General features: G+C 37.2%; 1 protein-coding gene across 1 annotated transcript; it reads right to left on the bottom strand.

Moving 5' to 3' along the window:
* Window positions 1-752: 752 nt before the first annotated feature.
* LOC110439714 (protocadherin Fat 4-like) lies at window positions 753-20,517 on the bottom strand. Its single transcript, XM_073909090.1, has 22 exons — window positions 20,350-20,517; window positions 20,174-20,267; window positions 19,091-19,203; window positions 18,833-19,006; window positions 18,628-18,756; window positions 18,193-18,348; window positions 17,837-18,017; window positions 17,601-17,731; window positions 15,125-16,075; window positions 12,317-12,442; window positions 11,986-12,237; window positions 11,805-11,903; window positions 10,725-10,897; window positions 10,460-10,608; window positions 9,994-10,292; window positions 4,442-4,552; window positions 3,782-3,859; window positions 3,415-3,512; window positions 2,470-2,634; window positions 1,522-1,713; window positions 1,141-1,221; window positions 753-774 (listed from the first exon to the last, which is right to left on the bottom strand). Exons 4-22 carry the CDS (start codon window positions 18,863-18,865, stop codon window positions 753-755), a joined length of 3,426 nt encoding a protein of 1,141 aa, XP_073765191.1. The 5' UTR covers window positions 18,866-19,006; window positions 19,091-19,203; window positions 20,174-20,267; window positions 20,350-20,517.
* Window positions 20,518-22,419: the final 1,902 nt, after the last annotated feature.

The following is a 22,419-nucleotide window of genomic DNA, read 5'->3' as shown; positions in this document are numbered from 1 at the left end:
TGTAATTTAAATATCGTCATACTCCTCATTTGTACTGTTTGATGTTATGAATACAGTCTTTGTCATTCATCACACTCACCACCAGAGGTCGACTCTTATATTTTATTTCCAATAATCCTAGGTAGCAACTTTCAGTTTTCCTCACATTTTATGATTATCCTGGTTTATTATTTTTTCCAATGTTTTTGAACTCTTGGACATTTTCCTTCACTGGTGTTTGATCCTGCGTGTATTTTTGACTGTGCTTTATCTAATAAAGCTACATGTGTTCATTACAGACAGTTTCAGCAAATTAAAGGCAAATTTAAATAATAAAAAAACACAGACTATATTAAAAAAAATACAATTCTACTAACAACTTTTACATATATATATATATATATATATATATATATATATATATATATATATATATATATATATATATATATATATATATATATATATATATATACATTTGGCAGGGTTTTTTTTTTGTATTCCTTGAGAATCAGCAACATGATCTTACCACTGTACCATGTTTTTCTGTAGGGGTTACAGTAACTCAATCTTAACAGCTTTATTTTTCAATATAAAAATTATATTTATATAAAAATATCATTTCAGTTCATTATAAAGTGGCAGTGATGCGGCTTCATGTACCATATTCCATAAATGTGCATCATAATCAAGACATAAACCTATGAAGTCTTATCGCACTTTGAGATGCTCTGGATCAGAGCTCAGAGATGCTGCTTTTACTGAAATCAGTGTCATTCATCCATTCTGTCAAACCTGTAAAACACACATGACATGGAGCAAAAATAAAAAAAATGACAAATATTGATAAAAAAAAGACTAATATTGTGATTTGTCATTATAGCAGGTGTTTTACCTCTCTCAATCCTGGTTTTCTGTTGAACAGAGGAAAGCCGTGTTTAGGCAAACATGTCAAAACAAACCAACTGCACATTTTATTGTTGTTTGTAAACTGCTTTAACAAGTTTTACAAGGTAGTCATCTAATATTTTCTTTAAGATTGGCCTTAACATTTTAAAATCATCTCAAAAAAATCATTAGTCTAATTTGAATTTTAAACGTAAGACCGATATGTCTAAACTAGACACGGTCTGCTAATCTTTAACATTTGTAAGCACTTACCAAAAATTTACAGGCATCTCAATACTGAGTTTGTCCGATTTTTCTCTTTCCATTTTCTTTTGTTTGTTATAAAAGTTTTTCCTAAAACATGAGATGGGGGAAGCTGTATTAATTATGGTTATCTAAAATATTCTAAATGTTATCTGAATTACAATATTCAAAATTGTTTAGCTACTGGTTGTGCATGCAGAATATAAGGCTCAGCCTGAGTATATACTGTAACATTCAATCAATTAAAGAAGCAAAACAAAGAATCATGCAAATATTTACATAAAAAATTTAAATAAAAAACACTAGACCGCATGTTTGTCATCCAGAGTTAGAGTTAGATTGAGTTGTTTAAGTGTTTCTTTAATTTTTACGAGCAATTTTATAACTTACTTGATAATACAGACAGTCAGCTGCACCCCAGCTGCCAAAATGGTCAAAGACAGGAGAACAGCTAGAGTAATGACGACTTCTTCACTGAAACCTTCAAAGTTTCCAGAACTGTCCTCCACTTGGATTTTCACTTCGGTACCAAAAATCTTCTCCAGTTCAGATGCTAAAACATGATGCTCAGTGTAGATTTTCCTGTGGAAGTGAAAATAGTTTGAATACTGTCCTGTAACATTGTCAACCTAAAACCGTGTATAGAACAGGTGTATATATGCCATTTAAAATGGCATCAGTTGCAGCATTATACATTTATTTACTGATCTTGATCAATTTAATTCATCTTTGATGAATTCAGGTATTATTAATGGTACTTTTGATTGATCAAATATGGTCACAACAGCACATTTATGAACCTTTATTTTATTAACTTTTATTAAAACTGATAGTTATAATAACACATTTTCCTTAATCATTAAAATGATTTCTGAAATGAAACCTAATACGAGTATTGATGCAAATGTTCTGCTTTGCATCACAAAAATGAACCACTTTTGTAAAAAAACAAAAAAACAATTTAAATGTTTATAAAAAGGCTTAATTTAAATGTAATTAATTCTTCACTGTATGCTTTGCAAATATCAGAACCTGTACCTGTATCTTTGTACAATCATGATGCTAAATCAATAGACTTGACAGCAGTTAGAGATATTTTATTTTTAAATAAAGGAAATAAAATCAGTTTTAACCACGTTATTCAGGAATATATCAATGCCCGTGAGGACCTTTAATTTTAAAGAGCATCAAGTCAGCTCTGCTCATCAAACTATTGACTTTAACCATTATAAGAGTTTTTGTTTTCAACTAGTTTGTTACTAAAACTTTTCCACATGTTTAGCATCCTTATATGCTTTGATTTGTTTGTTACAAATGATGGATATTAGTTCGACTCACTCTTTTACTTCATCTGCTTCAATGATGCTGCCACTGGAGTCCATTGCGATAAAGCTAATGTAGGTCTTGTCTGTAGATTTTCGAGAATTAATCCGTATTTTATTCCCACCATCTGCTGTCACACTGAGGATTTTCACAGTCCAGCCAAAAGCTGTCTTCATGGAACTGAGGAAAGAAACACACTATTCGAGTATGTTTGGTATAAAAATACCAAAGCAAAATTCTGTCTAATTTGTAAATCAGTAAACAGCTCTTAAAATAAACATTTTAGAAATGTTTGGTCTAAATGTCAGTTTGTTTAACAGACAAAATGATTATGTGACTTAAGAAATTTGGAAATATTGCATGCAAGTAATGTAGGAAAATGGCAGCACACACGTTTGGAATACCATCGAGGGTGAGTAAAACAATGCGTACATTTATTTTTGTATTTATCTTTCTTCAAAAATCCACTTTCTCTCTTTGAATACACAGTACAATTAGCTTCAGCAATGCTCTTGTCATGCCTCCACTGCTGAGACTGCAGCTCTGCACAAGACTTGTGACTTTTGGCCAGTGGAGAAATTAAAATGGTCGTGCCGAACTGAGTCTGGTTTGTCTCAAGATTTTTTTTTCTTCACTCTCCTATCGGTGAATCTTTTTTTCCCTCTCCGCTGTCGCCACTGGCTTGCATGATTCAGGATCGGTAGAGCTACGCATTGATGAATTTGCTCTTCAGTGTTTGGACTCTCAGTAATGACTTTAAACCACACTGAACTGAGCTAAACTGAACTGAACTTAAACACTAAAAACTGAACCCTGATCCAGTTACTATGACTATTTATGTGAAGCTGCTTTGACACAATCTACAGTACATTCTAAAAGCGCTATACAAATAAAGCTGAATTGAATTGAATTGAATGCCTCACTAAAACAATATTTCAGTAATGAACAGAAATGACTCACTCTTCTATCTCTGGTATCATCTTTTCCACTTTGTACACAGGCTGATTTATAGAGATGACAGTGACGCTGTTACCATACCGGCTTTCTTTCATGTGTACCTGTAGGTGACAAGCATATGGACTCAATCCTTGGAATAATTGACCTGTATTTTTCCTCCTTACCTAATTAAATGGCATGTCATGCTCTTTTTATGCTGTTTTAAGCAGTACTGATACAGTCAAAGCATTCTCTTTCTCTTCCTGTTTCTGCTTACCTCTACTGTCGTCATCGTGAAAAGTCCATTTTTATCAGTGGCTTTAACCTCATAGGTGACCAGAAAGTCTACAATACTGGACACATCCAGAACGTAGAGCTGACCAGTGCTTGCCTCAATATCCAGTACAGTAGTGGGCTTCACCAGTGAATACTGCAGTTCCAAGCTCTCATCCACATCAGGGTCTGATGCCTAAGGGATACATAGCATCCAACCACTGAGGTACATGTAGCGAACAATGCATATATAGCATAAACTGCATTACTGTTGATAAAAGGTTGCTATGCAGTTCCTAATGTGTTCTAGGAATCTTCTAGGGTGTTTTAGGAATGTTAAAAGGTGTTCTATGAATGTTCTTGGTTGTTCTAAGAATGTTCTGAGGTGTTCTAGGAATGGTCCATGGTGTTCTATGAATGTTCTTGGTTCTAGGAATATTCTGAGGTGTAGAAATGTTCTTGGTTGTTCTGAAAATGTTCTGAGGTGTTCTAGGAATTTTCTTGGTTCTGGGAATGTTCTGAGGTGTTTTAGGAAGGTTCTATGGTGTTCTATGAATGCTCTTCGTTCTGAGGTGTAGAAATGTTCTTGGTTCTGAAAATGTTCTGAGGTGTTCTAGGAATGTTCTATGGTGTTCTAGGAAGGTTCTACCATGTTCTAGGAATGTTCTATGAATTCACACTGTAGTAAGTATGAGTAAGCAGAGATGCCTTAGTAAATGCCACTATGCATAATATAACTGTCCAGTTTTGAAAAGCACCCATACACTTATACACTTACCTGGACTTTTACTATAGGGAATTTGTATGGAGCAATATTGAAAATGCTCGCTGTATATTTTTCAGCGTCGAATACAGGAGCCTCATTCACATTCTCAACCTCAACACTGACCTGAAAGAAGTCAAAATGTTAAAGGTCAGCTTTGTTTTAAGAAAAGAAACTTTGACTTTGAGATGCTGGAAGAGAAAGACTTAGACACATTCCGAAACACATTCTATACAAGTATGTGAACAAAAACAAATTACTTGATAAATCTCATGAGCTGCTTTTATGGCGCATACTGCCCCATTAAATACAATTGCTGTGGGTCAATTACTGTCTTAGACAAATTGACAGCCTCATGCACTGTAAGAATTGAAATATTGCAAATATTCTGATATCTTTGACAATTCAAAACATGAGCTGAAAACAGAGACTGGTGACTTCACAACCCACCAGAGAGGAATGCGGGAAAAACCAGTTCCTGCTGCATTTGCATCTGAGTCTGCTTCATCCCCCCAACTCACACATATGGTCATTTCAATGTTTGAATGTTCTAGAATTAACCAAACTGACTTTAACTATCATGTTTGATATCATTTGAAATGTCTCAGTGCGATTGGTACAATGGTCTCATTCTCTCAGAATTAGACATAATCAGAACAATAAATATATAACTTCAGGCATCTTTTGAACCACTGAGAGGGGTGTACCACTAAGTGTGAATGCCTTTTGTTCACACCCCCTTCCTTGAGGGAATTCTTGGATTATTTAAGGTAAGGCCTAAGAAGGACTCAGCGCGATTCTGCCTAACCAGATCAGCCCATAACATGGGGTCTGCCCCATGTTATGTATATTTCAAAGTCAGGTATGCATCTTTTTCATCTTGGATTTATCTTTGATAATTTGATGTTTTGTATTGATCATTTATGAATTGACTGATTGAATTGGCATAATACATTTACCTGACTAATAAATTGTTATGTTTTGAATGATTCAAACAGAGTTCGTGTTATTATCTTTAGTAGATTGTGGTAATTTCATAGCACCACAAGCCCCTGTTCAGGTTAGTAGCGGACTAGAACACGGTAGACGGAGCATTGCGGCACGTTACACGATGTCTCTAGAGCTCCGACTAACAAATTGGCATTTATTCATGTATAAAAGGATATCTAAGGGGATAGTCCTTCACCCGATAAACTTTTAATACTATTTAGATAGTATAGTGATTATTCAAAGTTACTACTAGTTTAAGTACGACTGGTCTGCTTAATTCTATAGTAATGATCGTTATATGACTAAATAGCTCTGTCTGATTTAGGAGGTAGCAGACCTATGGGGACCGCATAAAAAATATCCTAATCTGAGTAAGTAGGGTTCTGCCTTTTTAGGATAGCGGTCAATCGCCCCTGTTTAGTGACCAAGACTGACATGCTTGTGCTTAAGAAATTGTATACTCGGCCGGTACAAGATTCAGGATGTTATAGAGATCCCAATGAACGAGAATAACATAAAATGATGAACCGAAGAGAATATTCAATCATAATCTAAATTAATGTGAAAGGAAACAAAATAATCTTATCAATGTTTTATAATTGGAGTCAGATAAAACGAGGATAAACATATTAATATTCTAAACCATCTCATACTAAAATTGGAGTCAGATATGAGTTAAGTTTAATATAAATCAACATTGTGCACTGGAAAGACCGAACATGCAGTGAACCTTCATCCACCATTGGATACCGTCATTGGACCAACTGGCTGGACCCTACAAAATGGTGACCCATCTCCGTGATCTCCCAACTCAGGCGAGTTACGTCTTTCCAGCACAAAATGGATTTATATCAACCAAGAGGTTTGGATCTTCTATTCTATCTTCAGAGGTTTGGATCTTCTATTCTATCTTCAGCTGCTGTGGTAAGTCAATTCTTCTTTGCCTATTAGAAATGTTGAGGGAAAGCTGGACGCACCCTATATAAACACATTGATAGAATGAGTCGGAAATGCTCAAAAATGTTAGACCGGAATGCGTTATCCGGTGGGGTTGAGAATTAGACAAAACCACTTTGATTATCAGGGACATGATAGCAGCAGTATAGATAAATGCCATCCCTTGCTCTGAAATCTCTTTGTCTGCTAGGCAGCAAGAGTTGAAGCTTAAAATTGGAATAACATCATCCAAATTATATTCTGGGACTCAGTGGAGAGTCATAAATTAGATCCTAAAAGTTTAAATCAAAAACTATCCATTGTTTTAAATCTACTGTTTTATAAAAAAGAGAAAAATGGAAAAAAGGAAAACAGGAAAAAAATGGTTTAAGATTTAAAAACAATTGTAAACTTTTAAATTGGATTAATAACAACAGTCTGTTTAAGGCATTTGCATGTGAAAAATAAAGGTGAGCAGAACAGAATGATTTGATTGCAAAAAGACAAATAAGCTCTAATGAAAACTCTGCCTTTACAAATCAGAAATTTGCCATTTAAATTTAATGGTGATAAATTTAAATATGATGCTGATCAACTACACTGTAATCCCGAATAAGTTGACAAAACTCAAAAAATTTTGAGGCTATCAGTTATGTCAAATTTTTTAAGTTATGAAATTATCTATTTTAAGTGAACAGAAACATTCAACTAACTTAAAATACCCAAGTTACTCAACTTATACATTTTAATTGCAATTAACTTAATTATTTTAATTTTTCCAAACTTTAAATACTTAGTCACCTAGCTCATACATTTTAATACCAATTAACTTAATTGCTTTAATTTCTTTCAACTTTAAATACTTAAATCACCCAGCTGATAGCATTTTTTACTCATTAAGGTTAATTAAGATAAACGAATTTTAAGGATTTAAGTTAATAGAGCTCAATTCAATTAATTAGTTACAGCATTAGGGTTTACAGTGTAAAATATCCACTATACTTTAATTTAATCTCAAAACAGACTAAATATAAAAGAAATTCTAAGATTTTAACTTTAAATCAGCCCTTAGACCTCCTGATGGCTCAAACCTTTTCATATTCAAATGTCCTGACAGAGAGCAGAGAAATCTCACCTCAGTGATAATAAGATGCTCGGAATGTGTTTGCTGTATTTGCATAAAACAATAACATTATTCCATTTGGCCACAAGCCTTTGCTGACCCTTTTGTTCTCCATGCAACTTACAAGCAAACACAACCCTGATCACAAGATAAAAGCATTAAGCTAAAATGCACTGTTGTTCTAAAAACACTCTCCAGAGACCAGATATAATTAAATTTTAATATTTACTATTTTAATATAATATAATTACATTAGGAATAAACAATAATGAACATTATATTATAATCGCCAATCATGGCACTAAAGACCAAGGGTGAAACATTCACCTTGAGGAGGTTTGCTTTCTTTATGCTTAATGAAAACACTGACAGAACTACTATAGCATAACTGATTGTAAACCAATAAAATCCTCGCTGAAAAACACCACCTACAATTAAAATTTGATCAGAGAATTAAACTCACCAGAAAAATAATGAAAGGGGGATGGATATGATAACATTCAGAGTTACCAAAGTTTTTATGGGTCAAAAGATCTAACCTGTGAGTCACACCATAAAATGACAACCGTTAAGCAGAGAACACCAAAAGGGTGAAATGATTTCTGCCAACAGATCTGACTGTTAATGAGAGCAAAAAATGAACTATGGGTATCGGCCCATTAGATTGTGAACTGAAATTAATGAAAAATCATTGATTGATTCAGAAAAATGTCCCCAGCGGAACTGGGAGATAATGCTCAGAATACAGCAGACTGTGTAAACAGGTGTTACACACTCACAATATGCTGAAATCAACAACAGCAATTCACATCTGACCAGCAACATCATGTGGCTTCCAGAATTAATATTGCAAGATGATGCATTAACATTAATTCCACATGATTGAATTTGAAACTGATGAAAATTCTAAAAATGGTTCTCTCTGCTTTTGTTCTCATCTTAGGCGGACCAATAACAAAGAACACTCCAGATCCGGTCCACATCAAACAAATACAAATGAGGGCAACAAAAGGTTAGGCCATAACCTGAGGCCAAAAGTCTCCCATCTTGCATCTCAAAGCAAGAACCCCTGTGGTGCTAACACCTCACCTGCAGTGAGTCCTCTGAAAAAAGTCTTTGATCAGTCATCAGAATAACAATTATCCACAGCTGATCTTATCAATGGATTCAGCATTCTAGGAGGCTATGTGATTTCACAAAACATCTTTCTTCAACAAAGATGTAAATTTACATGTTAAATGAAACAGAGACACAAAAAGATCTCATAGTTAAAATCTTCCCAAATTGTTTAATAGCAATGGGACTAAAAGCCTGGTTACCTAGAGGCAAAAATAAACTTCAATGCATTATCCTTGCAAGAACAATAGCAAAAGACTCTATTGTTAAGAATCCTGGTGGCATTTTTAAATTTGTTTTTATACTATACACATGTTAAACCACATGTCCTGTATGAAAATGGAATTAACTATGTTGAAATTCATGATATTTGTTTCTTTGATCTCCAAAAGTAGAAAACTCTGCTATCCCCTGTATAGCTGCAGTTTGAACTACAAACAGGAGTATAGAGTGTGATAATTAAATTAACCATGAAAATGCATTTTTTACAGGATCCAGCTTTGAACATTGCACCTTAACATGCTCCGTAAAAGATATTATATGGAATCAATTTGAGCCGGAACACACCTCATGTTCACATTCTTATGCTGGCTCCCTGCTAAGACAGGACTAAAATTTTGCAACACAATTATAAAAGTTGATTACCATTGTTCGGAGCATTACACGGACACATAGCCACAGGTAAACCCAGGCACATAGATAACACCTTAGTCTTCAAAGACCCAGGAGTCAAATCTCCTTAATTGAGATCGTTTGTCCATGTTTATACAAACAAAACACATTAGCCTCACACACATAGAACAGAATAATTAATCTGATGACAGACGAGACAACAAACACCCTCTGACACCCTCTGTCAGCTGAAAAGAAATTACACATTTGCATGGCTTTGACAACAAATTGATGGTATAAAACTTCAATAGAGGCGAACTTGCCATAGATACACTGACTGTAAAAAAGCTCCAAGTTTTTGTTGTGTTTCTAGTCGAAATATCAAAGAATTCTTAAATCAAGAAGCATTTTATAGACAAGCAAAAAATAGTGTCTTGTTTTAAAAAAAAATATATGTCAAAAAAGTGAGTGTTTTCTTAAAACAAGCACAATAATCTGCAATTGGGGTAAGCAAAATAACTTTATGTTTAAAGGATAAACAAGATTATTATTTTTACACTAATGCCAGATTTTGGGCCTTTATTTCTGAAAACACGACAATGTTTTTTGTCTTGATCTTAGAATTTGTTGATATTTGGACTAAAAACAAGACCTAAACTCTAAGTAAGAAAGGTATTTTTGCAGTGCACTTTAATAACTAAAAGAAGGCATGTTGATGCCAAAATGATTGTTGCACTTGCATGCTTCTATAGAGTTTGTTCATGGCGTGAGTTTGTACTGAGAATGATACCGTTGTCTCTGCAGTGTTCGGAGGAGTTCTGGAGTCTATAGCCTCTACAGTGAGGATGTACCACTCCACGTCCTCCTTGTCAAGTAGTTTTAGAGCTTTTATGGTTCCCTCAGCATCCACAGAGAAGACGTCCTCGTGTGACTTCATGTTATAGTTGACTGTAACCAGTGGACTCCCTGTTAATGCCTTGACCGTGCCTACTATTGTCTCCTCGGGTTCATTCTCCTTGATCATGAAGTTGTAGGAGGAACTCTCAAAATACACACTCTCAGCAATTTTGAAGTGGATCAAGATTTCGGCTACAGAGAGAACAAAGATGTTAGCTTAGACGTTCTTCAGGTATGATTTAAATATTGCGCATGGAATGTTCTCAGTTTGAACTAACTCTTTGTAATAAGTGTTGTTTACTTCATATGTTGATTTAATACCAGATTCCCTAAAGAATTTGAGCAAACTAAATCCAAACCTTCATCAGATAAAGGTGTTGCTCCATGATCTGTTGCTATAACACTAAGGGTTAGCAGTGTGTCTTCTGTGACCTCACTAAGGTCAGAGGTCAAAGTGATGTCGCCTGTTTCAGCATCCAGTGCAACAATAGAGGAAACCTCAGAGAAACTACAGAAAGATGATATTAATGCATCAGGTTTCCTTTATTGTTTCTGAAAAATATTTATACCTTTAATAGGAATCTTATCTGATGTCTTGATTGTGAAAATAAAGCTTGTGTTTACCTGTAGGTAATAAGTGCATTGTCTCCAGCATCTTTATCTGTGGCAGAGACTGTCAGCAGCAACTCTCCAACCTTTGCGTCTCTAACCAGAATACTTCTGCTGTAAGTCTCCGAGCTGAAGACTGGAGCATTGTCATTGACATCTGTGATACTGACCCTCACTGTGGTCATATTCTGAGGGGAAATCAACCAAAGAAAACATTTTATCTTTGCTGAATTGTTGAAAAGTTGAATTGCAGATAGGCAGTTGGATACAGCAGTGTTTTACAACCCTGTTCTTTGATTGGCACACAAGGAACCATCTTGAATCTCATCCTAATCAAGTAGACTTTATTCAACATGTTAGCTTGTTAATATAGACTCCAATACCCGAAACTTGTCAGTCAAGTGTGAGGAAGACATCCAAAAAAAAAAAACCATTGCTGCAGCTAGGTTACTCTTGGCCCTTGAGATCTACATGCCTGCAGAGTTTAGCTCCAACATTGATCAAACATTCTGTAACTTTCTGGTAATCATTGAACACCTTGTTGAAGGATTTCAGATTAAGTTTTGAGTTAAACTCTTCTTGAAGGTTTCTTTACATGAGCAGGGTTGCCTACTTGCACTTTAGAGCAAAAACGTTGTCCTCGGGATCCAGATTTTTAATCCAGTTTGTCTTGACACTCTTGGAAGTTCCTGATATGCTTACCAAGACCTTGAGTTATTGGTCCAGATGTGTTTATTAATAAAGGGAGCTTAAAAGTGCATGATATTAGCTCTACCACAGCAGGACTGGATACCTCTGCTTTAGAGTAAGCTGTCAATCCTGATTAGGGGAGCAACTTTTCAGTACAGTTCAGATCCATCAATGCTCCAACACACTTGTAGTTTTTAAGCAATTCTGAACACCCTGTAAGTCTGGTTCAGTGTTAGAGCTAAACTCTAGTAGGCATATGTACAGAAGCATGGATGGCTATCCAATTTATAACAAACTCAAACCATAGTTTGTTAATCCTGTTGTCTGTGTTTTCTAGAATGTGCTATGTTTGTGGAAGTATCCAGTCAAGTCATGCAAATCGAACACACAAAGAAAGTGAATTACATTTAACTGTGGTATCCCATGATCCACAGCAGTGATGACCACATCATAGACATCATGCATCTCTCGATCCAACTCACTGATAGCTTGTAGAGTCCCATCCTAACGGGGAGAATTTTTAATGTAAGAAGAGTAAGTACGATCTGAACTTCAAACAACACATGCTTTATTGTTAGGTACTCACATCACTGCAAATGAAGTATTTGCTGTAAGAAGAAGTAGAGAAGCTGAAAAGTCCATTATCTCCAATATCAGCATCTGTTGCTGAAATTTTGCACACCTCTCCAGGTGATGACTGCGTATATTCGCCTTCCTGAATCTCAATGGGCTCTGGCAGAGGAAGGAATTGTGGGTTGTTGTTGTTGATGTCCAGGACAGTGATGATGACCTGAGCTGTGGACCTTAAACCATCAACAGGCTGGTCTACGGCAACTACCTGAAAATGCAAGCATTATATTTAATATGAGTATTTGAACATCCTAAGCATTTTGTAAACAGTTATGATAGATTTGCACCTCTAGCGTGTAATGGTCATTAGTTTCTCTATCCAAGGTGGCATCTCTCCCGAGTGATATAAGTCCTTGACTGTTGATAACAAAGATATCGCTATCCATAATAAAGTGACCCTTAGAGAACCCATCCTAAATAAAAAGAAAGGAGGTAGGTAAGTGTATCAAAAAAAAGCTAAGTTTTCCAAAGTTGTCGAATTACAGTTGTTTTCACACAGCATGACTATTTGTCAATGATTTTACAAAACCTAAAGCTAAAATTGTGCAGTGTGAACTCAACCTTAGACTTAAATTGTTGTTAGAGTGCTCTAAGATGTTATTATGAGTTAGCATGCAGTTGCAAGACGAGATGTGCTGGGTACCTGCACATGAAGCACCTTTGCAATTGTGTACATTAGTTGTAGATTAGTTTTTTTTTTCCAGACGATTGCTCTGGGATTGTTCTGGGTATTGGCAAGAGGTATTGCTAGGCAGCTGTTAAACACATTCTGTGGAATGTTGTGATCTCAGGACCATGTGGTTTTCCTCAGTGGATTCACCTGTGGACCGCTTATGATGAGATTCTTAAAATGAGGCGTGCAGGAAAGAGACGTAAGCTCCCAGGTGATGAGTTGTGGGTTCTGTTGGGCTGTCTCTCAGGGGCAATATGCCCTCCGGAGATGAAGATAGTTAGTCAGACAGGGCTTCGTATGTGAAATAGTCGAGTTATGGGGTGGATAATAAATGTTTAGTTGACCACTACCTCTGCCTAAGCCTCTCTCCTTACCAAGTCATGTGTTGGGTGAGTTGTGGAGTCCAGCCCCGCCTTCTCTACACATTTTATGAATGAACTGAGTATCCTGGCCCTGCCTTTAGACTACAGACAGATGAATCCTATAGCGGGCCTTTGTGATTGTGGAAGTGGGCTCTTCCCTACTCTGTGTGATGACGCTGGTGCCTTTCTCCTTGGCTGGGTCTTAATGGCTGTGTGGAGGTACGTCTTTTTAAAACCTTTATTTGTGTTTATGCCTGTTGTATGTTGAGTGCGACTGCTATGTGTGTGAAAGGTGATTAGAGCTGGAGGCAAGTGAGGGGGATATATGATTATAGGGAATGCACCTTAATTTTGTGTGCAGTGTAGATTGAGGTGTTGGGTGCTATCCGAAACACTGTTGTAGTAATGTGTTAAACTCACTGTGGCAACTATATCTCTCACCCTGGTTACCGCATTTAATTTGCCCCTAGTTCTTAAAGTAAATAAAGCGTTGTCTCTTTCGTACGTAACATTGTGCGTGGTGTTTTTCTGACAGACATAAATGTCAATAAGGTTCATTACACTGGTGGCAGTGGTGGTGGGGTTAAGCATCAAATTGATTATTTGAAAACTTATCAACATTTTGTTTAGGATATCAGAACCACAGTCGGAGGGTGAGAGCGGCAGTAACACCATGCCTGTATTAAATGTTAATGTTCTCGTGCAGATGAATGCTGCGCCCCATCCTGTTTTTATCCCTGAGACGTTTACAGGCACAGGATGTGAATGGTCAGATTGGGCAGGTCAGTTTGAGATGGCTGGGGGATAAATGAGTTGGATGATGAGCTTAAATGAAAGTTTATGTCCCTGTTGCTCTCCGCTCATGCGCGAGATCTTTTTTGTGGGTTGTCTGATGAAGGTCGTCAAAATTTTTCACAATTAAAGTCAGCAATGGGTAAATGCTTAGAGACGTGTGAAAGTGCTAACTGGAATCAAGTAAGCTTTTCTTCTCGTAAGAGGCAGCCGACTGAAACGGAACAGGAGTTTGGTAACTTTCGAAGACATCTAATTATGAAAGCATATCCCTCTGTAGAAAGCACTACGACAGATTTATACACTTGAGATTATTTTATTGCCAATGTAGGTAATGCTGATAAACAAATTAATTTGCGCAGTTAGGTGTTAAGCCACTTTAGAGGGCGCGATTAACCTGGCGTCCAAATTGGAGTTAATTAGAGACCTTGAAAGGAACTCAGCCCCCTGAACGCGAAAGTTTGTGGCGTTACAAATGAAAGTATGGGAACTGTAAGTGATGGGCAATTGCAAGCGTTAGTAACTATGTTAGAAGGGCTGCATCAAGAAGTCAAATCTGCAATGCACGGTTAAAATACAAGATCTGACACTGAATGAGTCCTCTAGGCCAGTTTCACAGAATGACAGCTTGTATAATCGGCGTGATATGAGAACCTTTAAAACTGATAGTGCCCGAGAGGACCAGCAGAAGAGTGAGGCTTGCTGGGAGTGTGGCTGTACTCGTCACTTCAAGAAAGATTACCCATATGTGTCGGGAAACGGGAGGGGGTGAGTGCGGTAGACCAAGTGCCCGCCCCTCTTCATACTGCGTCTATGATGGGAGAGGTAAAGAAGCCACAGGTGGGAACGACAGGGGACTATTTGGTTGGCAAGGTTGGGGGAATGCATACATGCCTTTTAATTGATACAGGAGCACAAGTATCAGTTGTACCCAAACAGCTCTGGGTGGAAGTGACAGGTGGAGGAACTGATTCAATGCAGTATAATGGTAGTATGTTAGTGACCAATTACTTCCATAAAATGGAAGTAATGGGCAGATGGACAACGATCTGTCAATTTGACGCATTAGCTGTAGTAACTGATTTTGTAGTGGCAGATATTAGTCCTGGAGAGGTGTTATTGGGGAATGATTTTTTATTGAAATTTGGGACTAAATTAGACCTGAATGAATTATACTGCTGATTGATGGGAAAAAGATTTCTTAAATTACTTTACTTTAGTGGATTTTGCTCGACTGCCACAAGAGATGTAGTTGGGAGATCTCTCACCTTGTCCTCATCTGTAACCTCCAGGGATACCAAAGCAGTTCCACCCGCAAGGTTTTCATAGACGGACATAGCATACTCATCCTTACTGAACACAGGAGGTTTATCATTCACATCCTCTACCCACACTATAACAACTGCACTGCCTGTAAGAGAAGGGCTTCCTCCATCTCGTCCCTCTACATCTAGAGTATACCGTTTGGCTTTACTATAATCCAACTTTCCAGCAAGGGTTACAGAACCAGAATCAGAATCAATGTTGAATACAGGCGTGTCTGAAGATGGCTGCTGATTGACAATGTGAAAGCTCACAACAGCATTTACACCATCATCTTTATCTGTTGCCATGACGACTACCACGTCTGCTCCTACATCAGCATCCTCGAACATTGTGGTCTCATACTGCTGTTTGGAAAATATGGGAGAATTGTCGTTGATGTCAGTCACGGTGATGCCCAGATCAGTGGTGGTGGAAAGTGACGGACGACCCTGATCTTGGACAGTGATCACTAAATGATACTCGTCTTGGGCTTCCCTGTCCAGTGAAGCTGCTAGAGTTATCACTCCTGTTTCTTGATCAATATTAAACCTCCCAGCACCTCCCAGGAGAGTGTACACGACTTCAGCATTAAATCCTGCATCTGCATCCGTGGCTTTTACTGATGCTACATCTTCCCCAACAATGTGATTCTCTGAAATGGAGACAGTAGGAGGGTGATCTTCAAACTCTGGACTGTTGTCATTGACGTCCAGCACTTCAACCAGGACTGATGCCTCATCCCGGTTGGTCCCATCCGATATCGACAGCAACACAGTGTGGCTGCTCTTCTCCTCATAGTCTAGCTTGACTTTGGTATATAAAACTCTTGTATCTTTGTTTATGGCAAATTTGTCACCTTCAGTCTCAACTGTTAAGTTTACCGGAACAATAGGATCAATAGATAGGAAGTTAACCTGTGAATGAGAGAGCACACAACGTTTCCTGATTAGATTAGTTTACTGCAGGAGTATACTAGGTATACTCCCAGACACTAGCCTGCATGGTTTAGCTCCCTCCCAACTTAAAGTAGGAAATACAAATGTACTGTTTATTTTGCTTGGGCACATTGTTGTTTAGATAAACAATTAATCAGTTCAAGTTAATGAACAGACAAAATGTTTGTTTTGGTAATCTTCAATCAAAGTCTAAGCATTTACTTCTGCGTTTGGAGTGGCGGTCCTTCTGCTATGATGTCAGCTTGACACATTCATACACAATTTACTTAACCACACCCCATTTACTCTTCGATTGCTACAAGGGAATGATGCACAAAAAGAAAGCCCCGCCTCCTACTTAATATTCCGTTTCAGTTGGAAGTACATCAACATATTGAAATAAAAAAGTTTCAGTTTCAGTCTTAGCAACTTCCGGTCCATGTAGACTTTAAACACACATTAACCAGCTAATCAGAGTTTTACATGTGCTTGAATGTGTTGTAAAGTCCTTCCAAGCCCATATATGATTCATATAACAACTATGGTGAAGGATAAAAGAAATAGGTCTCAAACTCGATTCCTGGAGGGCCGCGGCTCTACACAGTTTTGCTCCAACCCTAATCAAACACAGCTTATTCAACTAATCGAGGTGTTCAAGACTCTTTTGAATATCTTGATTATTTACATCAGCTGTGCTTGATTAAAGGTGCAGTAGGTGATTGTCTTCAGAAGCATTTGTTGTTGTGCTGGTTGAAAGTCTCTCCACAGTCTAATAGTGATGATTACAGTAAATGATCTAAATGTGTTTATATATATTTTTATATTTTGGGTAAGGCATAAAACAAGGCATAAAAATGTTAATTCAATTAAATAGAGTCTGACCGAATCAATATTGGAGTTACCATTGCACGCTGGAGAAAGGATGACAACATGTCTAAAGGATTTCTCTTAGACAGGGAATGTTCTGTTTTAAAACTGTTTTAGCTTCACGCAAAGCTGATGTAACGTTAGATGTTGTTGTTGTAAATGGGTTATTTCTTTGCAGAAGTGTTGTTCAGCCACTAAAATCTTTCGATGAAAGATTGAAAAGACTATATTAAGTAGTGACAAGTATTGATGTAGGTTTTAATTGGTTAAACAACAAAACAGAAGTAAATACCACTATTTCGCCTAGTCTCTCCCTACGTATATTGTTTACCATGCAACTCTAAATATTTGTTCTGAAATGGCATGTCAGTTTGGCTTGCACGCCGCCGGACAAGCCCTAGTCGCTTTTAACACATGAGGGAGGGTTCTTTTGCAGTGCTCGTGTTTCAGGAGGTGTGGCTCTAGGCGGCAGGGGAGGGACTGTGATTCAGAGATTTATGCTAAGCTGTTAGCATTGTGGAAGATCACCCACTGCACCTTTAAAGTTGGAGCAAAACTGTGCAGAGCTGCGGCCCTCCAGGAATCGAGTTTGAGACCTACAGTATGAGTCTTATAAAGAAACTTGTGTTGTACAGACCTTCACAATCTCTGCATCTTCTTGATTCTCCTCTACTTGTCCCTGGTAGGTTTTGTGAAGGAATTGAGGATTAGACTCTCCGAGTGCCTGGATATGCACCATTGCAGGGGTTGACCAGCTTCTAGCGCCTCCTATAGGTGTGAGAAGAATTTCAGCATATAAAGCCACCAGTAATGCATCTACATGAATTTTAACTCCATCAAATTTCTTTAAAACAAACACATGTGAAAACTTACCGTCTCTTGCAGTGATGTAGAGTGCAAACTCGAGGATTTCATTTTCCACCAATGGGATTACTTGTACTTGAGTAATCGCCCCATCTTTCTCATTGAGGCCAAAAAAGCCTTTTTCATTTCCGAACTCAATGAAATAACTGATTTCTGCATTTGGACCTTCATCCAGGTCTGTTGCTTCAACCTTACATAAAGATGAATCTGTGTTTAGTTACAGATACTTCACAAAATATTTCAAGTGTTTGTGGTTAAGTAGTCATCTTATAATGACATATTGGTTGCATAATCTATGGAAATACACAGAAGTATTGCTGGAAAACAATTAAATGGCTTTTAATGCCAAAGCAACGATTCATCACCTTGACAACCTCCATTCCAACAGTCTGGTCAGCGTAAACTTTGCCCTCATATTCTGAATCTGTAAACTGTGGACTGTTGTCGTTCTGGTCCAGCAAGATAATGGTCACATCTGCTGTTTCTTTGTTGGTGGAAGGAGGGTTTTCTTGTGCTTCAACCTTTTGATTTTAGAGGCAGAATTAGCATGCATGTATGCAGTGGTGTTTAAAGAACCAGCAGGCCTCACAACATCTGGTAGCTCGTAGTCCCGGGGCTATTGTTTTTTCAGTCAGGTTACCAAGATCTATCAACAGCATGCCTAGTGGGGTATCTAGATACCCTGCTGGACACGGTATAGCTTGATTTTGGTAGCTTGACTGAAAAAAACTAAAGTCCAGGGACTTTGGGCTACTAGATTTTGCGAGCCCTGTGATCAAATAATATTGTCGCATTGTTACTTGAAAGCTGAAGCTGGCTGTAGTCTCTCTGTCTAGATCTTCAGGATGTTTCACCAGAATACTTCCATCAGGATTGATGGAAAATGGGACAGAGTCTGGAATGAATCGTAATGTTCCCACAAAACCTCCCTAGGGATGATGTAACTTAGGTTCTTTCTCTATTTCTATTTTTATGAATAGATCATGAGGATTTTAGGAACCATACCAGGTCTAGGTCAGTGACTATTGTCTGAAGCATAAACTGATCCTTTGGAGAATTTTCTGGAATAGATATGATGTACTCTTCCTGGTCAAATTTGGGTGAGTTGTCATCTACATCCTCAATAATAACAGATACCACCGCGTTGGCCGTCTTACTGGAATCATTCTGCTGAGCTGCCTGTTTTTAAAAGAAGAATATGATTGCTGAAATCAGAGCATCAACCTAATGGTTTTCATGAATGTTTTAAGAAAGCTCTGATACCTGTATGTACAGGGTTATCTGGTCAATCTCCTCTCTGTCCAGGGCTGTTGACACAGAAATGACTCCACTGTCTCGGTTGATATCAAAGATGCTCTGATATTCATTTGGAAGAACTGGAACAGATATGTTGATAAACATTCATTCATTTTCCTTCGACAGTAGTTGAAATACTCCCTTTATTCATCAGGGGTTGCCACTGTTGAATGACCCGCCAACTTGTCCAGCATATGCTCTTCCAGCTGCAACCCAGTACTGGGAAACATCCATACGCACTCATTCACACACATACACTATGGCCACTTTAGTTCATCCAATTCCCCTATAGTGCATGTGTTTGGACTGTGAAGGAAACCAGAGCACCCTGAGGAAACCCACATGAACACGGGAAGAACATGCAAACTCCACACAGAAATGCCAAATGACCCAGTCGGGACTCAAACCAGCAACCATCTTGCTGTGAGGCGATTGTGCTGACTACTGAGCCTCCATATCACCCATGTTGATAAACAGCATTTTCATTATCAGAATCAAATCAAAATATCAGTGCATTGTATTATTATACTGCACACGCATGTGCTGGAGTAATACTAGTTAATAAACTTATACAGAATCAATACATGCTATATTATTTTAGGAATATGTGCACCTATAATGCATATTGAAGGAAACCTTGATTCTGATTGGCTGGAATGTAAATTAGGTTAGTATTAACTCTTACTCAGATCAAAGATCGTGCAGCACTCATATAAACAAGTTAAGGTCAAAGTACAGAAACTTGATATCGATGTTGCTCCACTTCAGTACTGCAGCATTATATTTCCAAGCAACAAGGTGTTTTTTCAAGTAAATATACAGTTCATTGTTAGTAGAAAGACGCTCTACAGATGCAGAAAATACTCCCTCCTTTCTCTAAGAGTTTTGAGACTGTGTTGTGTGGTTGATTGTTTTTTTCTTTGACATTAATAAAATCAATAGTGTTGATTGATCTCAAATTTTATGAAACTACGGAAGAACTTTGGAAATGATTTGGTGTTGTCCAGAACCTTTGTTTTCTGTGGATTGTAAATTTGGGCTTAACAGTACCTGTTGTTAGGCTGTAAACTACAGGCTCGTTGATGCCCGTGTCGCCATCTTGCGCTTTTATAGCCTCAGGAGTGACGTCTGAGAAATGTCCGATCTGTGCATGAGCAGAAACGACATGGAGGGTTTTATTTTTTTAACACATGTGTTTTTAAAGCATTGATCTTGTTCTCTGCTACCTCATTTTCCTTAATGGTTGCCTTGTAGAGGATGTGATCAAAATAAGGGTTTAGATTGTCATTGTCAACAATGGTTATTGTAACGGTTGTGGTGTCACTGAGTCCTCCTGGATCCTGAAAAACAAACAGTGTTGTGTTCAAATCTACCCCATTACATTTATAGTTGCTTAAACTAGGCCTGCTCTATATATAGTTACAACATCAGTATGGCAATGTGAGCAACTGCAAGTCCCATCACAGGATCTGCAATGTTGAGGCAGGATTACAGTTGACCAGGAACCACAGCTGATTGTGTTTGTGTTTTTAAGACCTCTGATTGTGTAAGCATTTAAAGCATTAATGCACAAGAAATTATAATGTTTTAACTTTTACAAATATTAATGGTAGTATATATACACACAATGAAAACTACACTGTTATTTGATTACTTAATTACCTGAATGCTGCTAGACTGCAAAAAAGAACTGTTGTTGTTGTTTTCTTTATTTATAACTTTGCTCTGCTAATTTTATCAGTACTTTTGATTAGTTTATTATATTTAATGCAGATGCAATCTAGAAAATCTCTCTAATCATCAATGTAAAATAATGTAAATTCTTTCCAATTTGAGCTATTAATTTAACCTGCTGAAATGATATACAATATCTTAATATGTATCACCAGTGGTAAAGAGACTCCAGTAAAAGTACCATTACTTGCCTAAAAAAATAGTTCAAGTAGAGTAAAAGTATCTGTTGCAAATGTCACTCAGAGTATGATTAAAAAGTAGAGCTTTCTAAAGTACTCAAGAGTAGTGAGTGAGTATTACACTGTAAAAATCTGATGCATTAACATGTAATTTGTACATGTGTGTGTGTGTTTAAACGTAACATTCTGTACTGCGTTTAGTTATTGCCCTGCAGGCACACAAAGTCATAAGTTGTTAATATTAGGTATAAGATTCAGGTCGTGATGTCAGGTGACCAAAAATCAATGTCTAGCCAGCGTCTAAGGACAACATTGTTTAGATGTCCAATACCAAGTCAATTGAAGTTGATATTTGGTTGATTTTAGTTTGTTAAAAAGTGACTAGAATCAACGTGTAGCCAACAACTTAAACCAGCGTCGTATTGACGTCAAATACTGACATTTATTCATCAGGTATGGCAACCAAATATAACATCTGATAGACGTCATAGTGGCAACGTCCACAACGTCAAGCTATAACATAATTAGATGTTGATATTTGGTTGATTTTAGGTTGGAGATTAACGTTGGCCTGATGTTGAGTTCTGACGTCAACCCGATTTTCATTTCCAAACAAAATACAACGTGCATGACGTTAGGGTACAACGTCAATCTGACGTCATAATGATGTCTTCTGCCTGCTGGGTGATTAAGGCCATTTCAGTCATCATACAGTAAACATCTGTCATTTTTTCATTAGTGACCTGCATCTAAACAGTCTCTGGGTCAATGTATGTAAAGATTTTGGACATCTTCTTAGACACTTTCTAATGCATCCAAACAGTTTGCTGCAATTATAAATCACCCATGTCCTGAGGTAGTTTATTGTGGTGCGATTTTCCTTCTATGTGCGACTTGATTGGACAGGAATCACAGGACTGATTTTATTCCCATAGACAGGAAAAAAATAACTGCAGGTTGAAGGAAAGTAGTTAAGTAAAAGTACCGATAAAGCACTAAAAATGTACTGAAGGGAATGTAAAAGTACACGTTTTTAAAACTACAATTCCTGAGAAAAACTACTCAATTACAGTAGTCTGACTAATTGTAATTAGTTACTTTACACTACTGTGTATCAAAAAATATATATATATATATATATATTGCAATGTCAGTTTTTTCAGTACCCTAGCTCGATCATTCTGCAAATTAAATTAAGAAAGGAAAAACTTAAGGTTGAGTAAAACTTGCAGATTTAAGTTTTTTTCTTAGGCGCACAATGAAAAAAAAACATTCAAAGATGATTCCTTGGATTTACTTAATTTTTTTTACGTTAAGTGGTTGTAAACAATTTATTTGGGCTGAATTTAAAATAAGTTAAACATAAATAAATTTGTTTGCAAT

Source organism: Danio rerio, chromosome 1 (genome assembly GCF_049306965.1).
Source record: "Danio rerio strain Tuebingen ecotype United States chromosome 1, GRCz12tu, whole genome shotgun sequence".
Classification (NCBI taxonomy): Eukaryota; Metazoa; Chordata; class Actinopteri; order Cypriniformes; family Danionidae; genus Danio; species Danio rerio.
Note: the sequence above shows the minus strand (reverse complement) of the source record. Positions and strands in the feature narration are given on the sequence as shown.

What these genes read in the sequence shown, in the direction of transcription:
- LOC110439714 (XM_073909090.1), bottom strand. Translation starts at nt 18,865, where the DNA reads ATGCTTCAGACAATAGTCACTGACCTAGACCTG. An exon ending in TTGGAATGGAGGTTGTCAAG is followed by an intron (nt 18,018 to 18,192) that starts GTGATGAATCGT and finishes TCTTTATGTAAG; the next exon opens with GTTGAAGCAACAGACCTGGA. An exon ending in TCCCTATAGTAAAAGTCCAG is followed by an intron (nt 3,860 to 4,441) that starts GTAAGTGTATAA and finishes TGTATCCCTTAG; the next exon opens with GCATCAGACCCTGATGTGGA.